General features: G+C 40.9%; 1 protein-coding gene across 1 annotated transcript; it reads right to left on the bottom strand.

Moving 5' to 3' along the window:
- Nucleotides 1-3,123: 3,123 nt before the first annotated feature.
- Nucleotides 3,124-7,741, bottom strand: LOC113035113 (uncharacterized). The gene is made up of 5 exons (XM_080298443.1): nt 6,828-7,741; nt 6,212-6,377; nt 4,754-5,245; nt 4,550-4,617; nt 3,124-4,039 (listed from the first exon to the last, which is right to left on the bottom strand). The coding sequence occupies exons 1-5, from the start codon at nt 7,029-7,031 to the stop codon at nt 3,947-3,949; spliced, it is 1,023 nt and encodes a 340-aa protein (XP_080154569.1). The 5' UTR covers nt 7,032-7,741; the 3' UTR covers nt 3,124-3,946.
- Between the last annotated feature and the right edge of the window lie 4,416 nt (nt 7,742-12,157).

Here is a 12,157-nt window from a genome sequence, read left to right as displayed (position 1 = left end):
AGAAGGTGATGGCTGTGAGGCGCCTGAGAGAGGAGGAGATGATCCTTTGCAGGGAGATGCGGCATCACTGGACAGTGTTGCGAATGCGTTCTGTGGTGTTGGGGACAATCTCCTCAGACTGTAAGCACTTTATTTATTTATTAATTTTTTGATGAATCGATTGAAAATAAGAGCAGATGCTAAAGTCTTACTGGATCTTTTACCTATATCTAGATTGCTAGCTAACACTGCCTTCTCCCTTTTAAAAAAATGTTTAATTACAGCATCCTAATTCCTTGTGTTTATGAGGTGATGTTTTTTTGTTGTTTGTTTTTTTTACTTTTCTCATATTTATTTGTTTTGTTCTTTTTACAGCCTCCTTTGTTGGCATGTCGGAGGATGCACAGAAGGGACTCTGTAGCCTGGTGTTAAAAAAACAAAGTGAACTGAAAGCTGAAATGCTCAAAGTAAAGGACGTGTACAAGAGAATCCTCAGCCACCAACCACTCCTGGAAATGGACTCGGAGGAGGACATTCCAGACGATGCCACTGAGAGTGATTTGAGCACTTCTGCTGAAGACTGATTGTGTCATCATTGATGTTATGTTTGGTAAAATAAAAAGTTAATCACATCTCTGTTTAATGTGATTTTTCAACAGACATTTTACATTTTGAGAAGAAAAATGGAATTTCCTTGGTGCAGTTGTTTACCCTGAATCATTATTTCCCATCTAATTTAATGACTAGTGTACATGTTCAGATACGATAACATAATTTAATTTATGGGATGCTTTCTGGGCTGCTCAAATAATCACAAAATTTAAAAGCACCAGGCAGCACACTCACAAGTAAATTTTTTGTTCAGTGTTTTGTCGAAGAAATCAACAAGTACAACTGAGATGTTTGCTGTAGTGGTGTGTTTGTTAAGAAGCATGCCAGCACACTGGTGAACTGACAGTCCCAGAATGCACCCAAGCCATTGACTCGCCCCAGAGCAAATGAAATTGCTTATCTAGAAAGACAACCGTCATCAAAGAAGAAGTAAAAGAGTAGGGAAAAAAATGGTAAGGGAAGGTACTGTGGGGTAGGAAAGAAAGGCCAGAGCTGTGCAAAATGACCTCCAGCAGGCCACAAATGTGCACGTCCGCTCAAACGGTCAGAAATGGACTCCATGAGGGTGGTATGAGGGCCCGACGTCCACAGGTGGGGTTGTGCTTACAGCCCAACACAGTGCCGTATGTTTGGCATTTGCCAGACAACACAAAGATTGGCAACTTTGCCACTGGCGGCCTGTGCTCCTCACAGATGAAAGCAGGTTCACACTGAGCACTTGTGACAGTCTGGAGACGCTGTGGAGAACCTTCTGCTTCCTGCAACATCCTCCAGCATGAGTTTGGCAGTGGGTCCGTTTTGGTGTGGGGTGGCATTTCTTTGGGGAGCAGCACAGCCCTCCATGTGTTCGGCAGAGGTAGCCTGACTGCCATTAGGTACTGAGATGAGATCCTCAGACCCCTTGTGAGACCATATGCTGGTGCGGTTGGCCCCGGGTTCCTCCTAATGCAAGACAATCCTAGACCTCATGTGGCTGGAGTGTGTCAGCAGTTCCTGCAAGACGAAGGCATTGATGCTGTGGACTGGCCCGCCCATTCCCCAGAACTGAATCCAATTGAGGACATCTGGGACATTATGTCTCGCTCCATCCACCAACTGCACCACAAAATGTCCAGGAGTGGGCAGATGCTTTAGTCCTGGAGTCTGGGAGGAGATCCATCAGGAGAGCATCTGCCACTTCATCAGGAGCATGCCCAGGTGTTGTAGGGAGGTCATACAGGCATGTGGAGGCCACACAGACTAGTGAGCCTCATTTTGACATGTTTTGAGGACATTACATAAAACCAGATTAATGATTCTGTATTGCATTGATCAAGGAACCAACCCAATAGGAGCTAAAGGAATCCTCTTGACATTACTTCACTCAGTAAGTTTATACTATGTTTAATGTGCATTTTCTTCATCAGTTTAGAACATAACATGTTAGCGCTCCCTGGTCCTTTTTGGAGACAGATCCTGAGACAGCAGGCAGCTATGGAGAACTCGTGTCAGCTGTGGTAATTAAGGAATACTTTGATTTAATATTGATTTCATGACAACTATCCTCTGGCACATATTCCTGGATATATATAATGACATAAGTAAACTCCCATTTTAGAATCATTGCCTTCTTTGATCTGACTTATTGCCTCAGACTTTGGCCCTGTGTCCCCAAAAGTATAGAAAATCCATGACACTGAGTAAGAGGCCTTTATCATGTTATAAGTGAGAGAGTTTGGTGTAACAGTGGTTGAACATGCCAAATCAATCCACAACATACTGCCATTCCCCAGCTGTAACCTGCATATGCATCAAACCAAAATCCAGTATCATAGCCACAAAAAAGACATAAAGATTAGGTTAAAAGGGTTGTCTCATTTTGCCAGATAGCTTCATCCCAAAAAAGATAAACATTCTTCAAAAACAAAAGTTTGTGAATATTTGCTGTATTGCCAGGCCTAAACCAACCTGTTAAACTTATCAAATTATTGTCATAGATACAAACCTATTGATTGAAACAGAATAATCCATTGAAGCCTCCATCATCATCCACAATCACTGTTACTGTTCAGATTATTTTATCTCTGTTTTCCTCTAGAATGTTTTGAAAATCAGCATTTGATCAACAGACTTTTTAAAAGTTTATTTTGATCCTATTGTTTACGTGTGTAATTGCATTTTTATTGAAATTATGACAGGAAAACCCTCAATCAAATTGTATCTTTGATATCTAATAATAATATTAACAATAATGTTACATATGTAATATGTACACAATAATATTGTGCAAACAAACAAGCAGTTAACTTTGCTTTAGGCTCCCATACACAGTAGGTGTTACTTACTATACGTGCAGTGCAGTATTACTTTACCTTGTAATATGTTATAATAAGCAAGTCACTTCTATATTTATGAGGATGTAGACAATAATGTTGGCTGATATGTAAAACTATGAGATGTCGAGTGCAGGGAAGATATTATTGATCGATCAGATTCATGAATATGTTAGGTACTTAAGCCACAATTAGAGAGTGAAACAGAGACTGACACTGGTTGAAATGTATAGTAAATATTTTATTTTGAACTTTTATGCTGAACTACAAGCTGTGAACTGTGCGATCTCTGCGACCTGTGGTGCCTGGTTTACTGTGTGTAAAACTGCGCAGGTTCCCATGTGTCATCCCACACTTTGCCACTGTCAGGAGAAAAACATAACAAACAACAACGACAACCACACACAAAATAGGACAATTTAGGTTGTGACATATGACAATTTTTTAGGATGAAATATCTTCTATATTCATGTCATGCTTTATACACCTTCATTGTAATATAAATTAATCAAATCAAGTCAGAGAGTATTAATATATGTAGTAGATGTCAAGCAGGACCACAGCAGCAGCCACGATCCATTGGAACCTGCTGGATGAGAGAGCACAGAAACTCCAGGGAAGAAGTTTAGTTAGTAACATGCATGAACTGCATTACTGAGACATGTATGTTTACAGATGGTGGTGAGGGAGAGGGGGAGAGTTTTCAGTAAAAGGAGACGTGACTGCATCTTCAACCAATACTGAGCCTGCATAACCCTGAAAGAGACAGAGAGAGAGGGGGGGGACACTAACCCCCAGCAGTCTGGTCCTATTACAGCATAACTAAGGGCTGAGCTGAACCAGCCCCAACTATAAGCTCTATAAAGAAGTAAAGTCTTATGCCTACTCTTAAAAGTGTTGACCATGTCCACCTCCAAAACTCATAATGGACTTTGGAGGTGGACAGCTATCAAGCTCCTCACAGAAGAGGAGCTCGATAGCTAAAAGCTCCCAATTTACTTTAGTCCAAATACATGAATTCAAATTGAGTTGATAACTATTTATCAACAATATGAATGTCTGTTCCCGTCCAACAAAGTTGTTACTACATACCATGTTGAGCAAGGCTTCCACTTGACTTTAACTTCTTCTTTTTCCTGAAAAACATGATATAAACAAACAATTAATTAAGAAAGACATGCAAGTTGCATACAAAAAGGAGCTTATAAACATTTGTGTACTATTGAATGGCTCAATATATTATACAATTAGTTTACAAAAACATAAGAACCACTACAATGCTTGTACTGCCAGCATCGAGTGCATGTCAGCAAAGCAACACTGCTTACATTGTGGCTCACAAGCAAAACTAACTGAAGCAGATGTTACTGAATGGGAAGGAGCACCTCCACATCAATCACTCCTTCTGAGCATGATGTCAGGAGGACTTTAAAGAACGTAAACATCAGGAAGGCAGCATGACCAGGTCGTATCAGGTGGTCTGTTCTTATTTAATGTCCTATTTGGAGTGAAATCCTGACTCAGTGGCTGAATTAGTGTAGATTCATCAAATACAAAAGCTTATGGATATTCAGTCAGGCACAGTTCAAATCCGGGAAGTCCAAAGACGCAAACAAATCTGCACAACAGCAGGCTAAATTACTTACATTTACAACTCTCCTGTCTACTATCTCTTCATATTTGAAAATCTTCTGTGTACGGTGTTTTCGGCATTCTGAAAAATAACAAATGAAATATTTACATGAGTTCTGTAAAACTGGAAAAAATGCAAAAATTAAGAAAAAGAAATCTTAACAAACTTAACGAACATGTCATGTGTTTCGTACATTTACAATACCATAACGTCTAACCTTTCCTTGTCCTTTTTTTGTTTGGGACATCCGAGGTGTACACCATAGAAATTGAGGGAGATGCAGGATGTGGAGATGGAGAGGAGGATGCAGGAGAAAGCAGAGATGAAGAGGAGGATGCAGGAGGAAGCAGAGATGGAGAGGAGGATGCAGGAGGAAGCAGAGATGGAGAGGAGGATGCAGGATGAAGCAGAGATGGAGAGGAGGATGCAGGAGAAAGCAGAGACAGAGAGGAATATGCAGGAGGAAGCAGAGATGGAGAGGAGGATGCAGGAGGAAGCAGAGATGGAGAGGAGGATGCAGGAGGAAGCAGAGATGAAGAGGAGGATGCAGGAGGCTGACAGAGGGAAGATGTTGGTACAGGCTCTAAATGAAGAATAAATTCCTCGTTTAGAGCCTCTGGGTCTGGGACTGGTCCAGCATCGACACTGTCAGCAGAGGATGGTCCAGCTGCTGGTGTAGAACTTTTAGCAGGAGGTGAAGCTTGTAATTCTGAAAAATTTTAAATATTAAACATTCATTAAAATGGGTTGAAAAAATGTACAGTACACATAAACACATAATAAGTAGTGATTTGCATGTTTTCAGTTAAGTTTTTACTAAAGATACAACTGGTAAATATTGGCATCAAATAAGTCATCTCGCACACTCACTGACCCAAATAATTCAGTACAAGTGCCCTCTAGGGTAGTGTGACATCTGTAGTGCTTTTCTACATTGTACATTAAAAAATTAATGAGTGTGACTATAAATCCAGATAGATAATGACTTTTTCCTCTGATGACACTACTTTCCTGACTTTGTAGTGAATAACATTTGACACTTCAAGCTAGTACTGTGACTTAGGAGTTTTGTACAATGGTGATGCTAACTACCTCAGGGAGGTAATCAGGTAACCTCTTAAGAAGTATATAAGTTATTTAAGAATCTTGGTGTTCATATTGGTAACATTATATAACATTTGTTATACTAGAAAGTCTCGAAGAGAATTATCAGGTCTGGTTTTCGTGAAGATTTTTAAAATTACATTTGTATATACATGAATGTGAAAGACCATACTATACACACACACATACAAAATTGTTCAGGTGGGTAACACCAGAGGTTCAGTATGGCTAGCTTTGGTGATGTGACCGACACATGGGGAGGTAATAAGGCAGATATAACACTATTTTCATGTTAGCAACAGGACATGTAGGGCAGCTGTCACCTCACAGCAAGAAGGTTACTGGTCTGAACCTTGGCTGAATAATAGAATAGAACAGAATAGAGTAGAGTAGAACAGAATAGCTGGTGACTGTTAACTATCCTCATCCTCACCATCTTGTTTGTCTCTATGTACCCCGTGATGATCTGCCTTCTTATCTAGGGTGTACCATGAGTATCACCCAAAGACAGCTAGGATAGGCTACCTGATAAGGACACCTGGTTACAGATAATGGACAAAGCATATCTTACTTCTCAGAAGGTGTTCATAAAGCTTCCTCATCTTCATGAGGATGTCACGTGCAGCACCTTCCGCTGGTTCGATCTGAGTGATCACGTCCCCTACTATACGGCCCTTACGGTCAAACTGTCCAAGAAACAGAATTGGTTGGTAGCCCAGGGCATGTAGCTTTGAAACCTGCAAGAACAACAAAGAAAAACATGCAGCCAGTCTTTCATGTAAGCAAATTGATGTATAACAAACCTTTAAGTTTCACATCTTTGTTGTTTTATTGTTGTCGATAGTTAAAAAGTATTTATGGTGACCAAACCTGTAAATGTATGATAAAATCCATCTTGAAATGTTTTGTCTCTCAGTTAATAGCCGATTAAATTAAAAATCAGAAGTAGCTTGAATAAAAATAGTTTTTAACAAGTTTTTTCTAGTTGGATGTCTTTAGTGTGATGATGTTATTCTGATGTGAATAACTTTTTTATTTATGCTCTTTTATAAATTAATATTTTATGTGTATATACATGTCTTGTTAGTTTCTTACTTCATGATATACAAGAAAACATTGACAACTGTGATTAATAAAGAATTGTCTACCAGACCAACCACTTATTAGATCAGAACTTTTAAACTTACTGACAACTGGGCTGAATTAACCACCCTGCTCGCATTTCTGTTTTTTTTAACAGAGGCAGCCCAGTTACTGTTTTTAAACTGTTCTTGTTTTTTTTTCAATCCCTCCTTTAGGTTCAGGCTGCCCAGACATCCACTGCATGTCTTCCTGTTGCAGGTGTTTGGGGCCTGACAGGAAGGGCATGGTTTGGTTTTTGGCTTTGTCATTTCTGCAAATGAAAATGGAACATGTAGGGATTATTTCAGGTCTGTTTTGGTGAAACGATTACAAAAATAATTTATGACCAAAGAAATAACTTATATTACGAGGCAGTATTACACCATATTTAGAAAAAAAAATCAATTACGAGATTAAAGTCATTAATATTGAGTTAATTACGTGAATAGGGTTAAAAAAAAACCTGAATTGATTACAGAAAAGATACATTGCTAAAATAGAGCAGTACTAACATTAGCTGGGTGGCCAAGCAAGTGTCTTACACATGAGAATACATCACAAAAAAATTTAAATAAACTTTTGCAGAAGTAGTTCTCTTGGTACACAGACTGCTCTGTGAAAACATTTCAAGTTTAATATCAGTTTAATATCACTGAAATTAATATTTCAGTGAACATGCAAATTACCCACAGTTTATCACAACTTACTTAGCTAGGATCTGCCTCGTGTCCAGTCGAAAACTTCGCTGCAGGACCGTGAGTTGAAAGATACATTTACTACGACTCCCAAGATGCATTGCAGTAAAAACCATCCAATCGCCTTGCTTAAGATCTGTTGACGTGTCGCTAAAGGCGCGCTGTAGATAAATATTGCAATTTGTAAAAAATAAAATACTACAATTTGCATTTTTTAATTACATAATTAAACACTGGGCCAGTTTAATTTCGTATTATCGCTGGTTATTATTTTAGAGTAAATAAAGGAATAACGGGTAGCACCAAGCTGTTGTCATCTTCATTTCCATAGCGACGGCGGTTGAGGATTATGGGTAGTGTGCAGTTACGGGATTAGTGCGTCTGCGTAAATTGGTCTGATTGGTTGGAGCCGAGCGCATCCAAAACTAGCAGGAGTGGTGAATGAATCTATAAATGTGTTTTACGTGTGAAATGAAAATAATAAACCTAACAAAGGATTATGTACGTTAAATCTGCGCACTTTCAGATCGTGAATCAGTTTGGAAAACACTGTGTGATGGCCACAACATGAAGCGATTTTATTGTTGAATTATCAGTGATACTTTCGTGTTTTTGTTGAGAAATGTTAACGATGTCATTAAAAGAAAGCATTAAATTAGGGAGAAAAACCCGTTCGCGGAGAGGGTCCCCGGTTCTCCAGTTAGATTGTGCTTCACGGCGTCATGTTTCGCCGTGACGGGGTTATTATTGGAGTAAATGGATGGCTGGAGCCTCTGCTCGAAGCGTCTCTGATCACCGCGAGCGGGTTCATATTGGAATGAATTGACAACCCACAGCGTCACATAAAAACGTGGAAGGGTACCTTAGGCGTCAGCATGAGAAGTTAAGGGACGTGACAAATCGTCATTATTTTACGCGTTGGGAGTGAGAACGGGTTGTCCATTGACCTCTAGGTGGCACTTGCCTTAGTCAGACTCTTGTTTTAGGGTGTTGACTGTTGTTTCATATTGTTATAAATTATTATAGAACGGCGGTTAGAGTCCGCTAAGAAGCGCATTGCTCAGAGGTAACGCTTGCCGGGGTTGGGGACGCTCAATGCCCGTCCTCTTTGAGGGATAGTCAGTTGGTTTACTGTGGAGCCTGGGGCACTCCAGAACAACTAAGTGGTTTCACCACTTCACCGTCAGATACGGTGTTATGCGCTTTTTTGGATACTGTTCAATTGAGTTAGGGACTTTAGGGATTAGGCCAGATACAGTTAGAGTCTGATACTGGTTGATTGATTACAAAAAAGTGAGACTTTCTTCGGTAAGACCTGTTATTTTAAATTTGTCGAAATTGTGTAGGTGATCTTTAGAAATTAGGTCAGAAACTGTTCCAGAAGTAACAGATACTGTTTGATTGATTACAAAAAAGTGAGACTTTCTTCGGTAAGACCCGTTATATTAAATTTGTCGAAATTTGTTAGGCGCTGAACTTGTCAGGCCTGTCAGTGATTGTAAATATAAGACGTCTTTGTAATATAAAATAAAAGAGTTTTGCCTGAGCTTTGTGTGAGACTCTGTGTGACGTGCAGCTGCAGCGCTGCGAGCTATTTTTAGACTGTGTGTGAACATGCAAATGAGCTGTGACGCGCACAGAGGACTTTTGTTGCTGTTTAGCGTGTTTTTCAGCTTTATAATTATGAGTTGCAAACAATGATACATGCCTGTAATTAAAACGCTGATTTTGCTGATTATAATATTACAAATAAGGTTTTGAGTGACTAGGGTGTGAATGATGTTGGGTTTTAAAGCTGAAACTCAGAGAGGAGTGTGTTGGGAGACTGTCATGTAGTCTGCAGTGCAAAGGTGGGCGTCTTGCCTGCTGGTCTATTTAACAGTGATGAAAATGATATTAAATAAATTTCTCAGTGTGTTGATACAGGTGGCTACGGGCCTGGACCAACTGCCCCCACAAGCACAGCGGCCGAAGCAAAATTATAGTAATGGAAACCAAACTCAGCAAGAATCAGCAGCTGTGGAAAAGACAGCAGCTAGCAGAGAATTAAAGGAGAAATTAAGAGAAGTTTTACACATAAAATTGGGGCCAACAGACTTGTGGAGGTTGGGAAGGCGTCCGGAGCATCACAACAAAAAGGTGAAACAAAAACACACAAGCAGAGAAATGTGAGAGAGAGGCACGTGTTAGAGAAATGCCTCGTTTGAGAAAAAACGTTAAATTAGCCCATTTACAAACGCACATACACGCAATGAAGAAACAGCTTACACCCATGAACACGTGAAGATTTTCCAGCAAGTAAAGCAGTGAAACTTAACATATACCTGCCGTTAAATAATAAAGTTTATCCACTACTAACAAATAAATTCTCTGGGTTGCAGGACAACAACTTAACTTCAAAAAAAAAAAAAAAAAAAAAGACACGACAAATTTAGTGGTTAATAAAAGTCAAATTGTGACATGTTTTCTGCTGATTGATTAATACAAGTGATTACTAAATGAAAGAAAATTCCAATTTTTGTGCTTTTAAACATGATCTTAAGAATTTTAACATGTACCTGTGTTGTCCTGTCAGCTTGGCGGGTCATGAGTGGATTATATGGAGAGAAAAAACAAAAAAAGGGGGAGAGAAGGCTGACACAGGGCCTGGTCCCGTTATTTCTCCCCTCTCTGAATAACGCAGCCAAAATAACATCATTTTCCTGTTCGTTTGTTTTTGTTTTGTGTTTGTTTTGTTTTTTCTCTTTATGCTTGATTACAGGCTGCTTTGTCGGCCCGGGAAGCCGAGGCGGACCCTGGACTCCTGCTCTCCCCTCTACCATCGTTGCTCTCTCCTTTACCATCTTTGATGTGACCCTGACTAAATGCTAAAGCAGCTGGACCCACAACAACAACTTGAAAATGTCAACAGTGCTGCAGGAAAACGATCTCATGCAGCAGAGACGGAGAGCGTTAAATCCAAGGCCCGTTTCACTACACGAGGAGATTTCCGTCAGCGTCTCTTCTTTCTGAGAAGACTGAGAAAGGCCTGGCTCCCACCACCGATTCTGACCACCTTATATAAAGGAACTATCGAGAGCATCCTGAGCAGCTGTATCACTGTCTGGTTCGGGAACAGCACCATGCCGGACAGACAAGCTCTACAGAGGGTTGTGCAATCAGCTGAGCGCACCATCCGCTCCGAGCACCCTGACCTGCACTCAATCTACAGCAGGTGGTGCTGGACCAAGGCCAGGAAGATCGTGAAGGACCTCAGCCATTCCAACAACAGACTGTTCTCTCTGTTGCTGTGTACGTGACAAATAAACATCTGGATTTGGAAAACGAGGCACTCGCAAAGCCATCAGCATTGTGCCTGATCGGACACACCCCTCTCACACACTCTTCACACTCTTGCCATATGGAAAAAGACAGCTTCAGCTGACAGAGCTGTGACGAGACGCCCATTAAGCCCAGATGAAAAGAGAGGCTGAGCAAAACAATGCTGACCTTAACCACTCTGCATTAAAACTGTGCAGGATAGTGACGGACCAACAATGACCATCGGGCAGCAAAAAGGGCGTGCCAGAGACAGGAGGAGTAACTGAGGTCAGGAGGCACCTCAGAATGGACAAAACACCAGGAGAAAATGAGCTGAAGGCACAGGTGTCGGGGCTCGGCCAGGAGCTGACCTCTGAGAAGAGCCGAACAGCAAAGCCGCAAAAGGCCGTGGAGCAAAGCAAGGAAAACATCGATGGACTTCAATCTGAAGTGGACGGAAAAGATTGTGAGGTTTCTGCCCCTCAGTAAGAGCTCAAGGCATCAGAGCAGAAAACTGAGCATGGCTCAGGAGGAGCTGGCTGATTATCGAACCCATCAGACTTGGAGTCCCAGACACACGACTTGAAATCAGGCTCAGGACCTCAACAAGGAGATGAGAACAAAGCAGAACAAGCAGCAGTGACAGCAGCTGAACTTTGACCTGAACAAAGTCTTGACTTGGCTGGGAGAAACAGAGGAAGAGCTGGAGCAGCAGCGTAGACTGGAGCTTGACACTGACATCCAGACGATTGAGCTGCGTATTAAAACCCTGAAGGAGCTACAGAAGAAAAAGGGTCAAGCTAAGGAGGAGTGGAATAAGGAGAAGATGCAGGATACTGGAGAAAAAGACCTGCCTCAATTGGGGCCAGAACCAGTATGGACAGAACTTTGAGCAGCAGCACCAACGGATGCAAACGGACTGAAAAGGAGGAGGGCAGGACCCCAGGGCACGCTTCAGGCCGTGGTTTACCCAGAACACCAGAACAGGAAAGTGATGAACACAAACACACACATCTACATGCATTGACTCAGAATGAAGAGAAACACACATATGAACATATACACTCGTTGATTGAGTGAGAAATGACACACACACGTGCAAAAAAAAAAAAAAAAAAAATCGAAATGTTGATTCAATTCACTGAGAAGTGATCCACACACACACACATCTACAAGCTTGTGCAATAAAGAGTGATACACACACACGCTGATGCAATGAAGAATGCTTTACTAACAAATGCTGCACACAAACATCCGAATATGGAGTCGGTTACAACTATAAGAACTCATTGATTGTTTATTGGTTAAATGCATTTCATGCCACACAGAGGGCATCTGTGTAGATTTAGGGGACAAGGTCTAAAGTAGTTTGGTTGTGAAAACAATGTCTGTGCGTGATG

The sequence above is a fragment of the Astatotilapia calliptera genome, chromosome 3 (genome assembly GCF_964374335.1).
Source record: "Astatotilapia calliptera chromosome 3, fAstCal68.1, whole genome shotgun sequence".
NCBI classification, from domain to species: domain Eukaryota; kingdom Metazoa; phylum Chordata; class Actinopteri; order Cichliformes; family Cichlidae; genus Astatotilapia; species Astatotilapia calliptera.
The sequence above is the reverse complement of the archived record's forward strand: the minus strand, read 5'-3'. Positions and strand labels throughout refer to the sequence as shown.

What these genes read in the sequence shown, in the direction of transcription:
- LOC113035113 (XM_080298443.1), bottom strand. Translation starts at nt 7,031, where the DNA reads ATGACAAAGCCAAAAACCAAACCATGCCCTTCCTGTCAGGCCCCAAAC. An exon ending in TTATGAACACCTTCTGAGAA is followed by an intron (nt 5,246 to 6,211) that starts GTAAGATATGCT and finishes AAAATTTTTCAG; the next exon opens with AATTACAAGCTTCACCTCCT. An exon ending in CAAAAAAAGGACAAGGAAAG is followed by an intron (nt 4,618 to 4,753) that starts GTTAGACGTTAT and finishes GTTATTTTTCAG; the next exon opens with AATGCCGAAAACACCGTACA.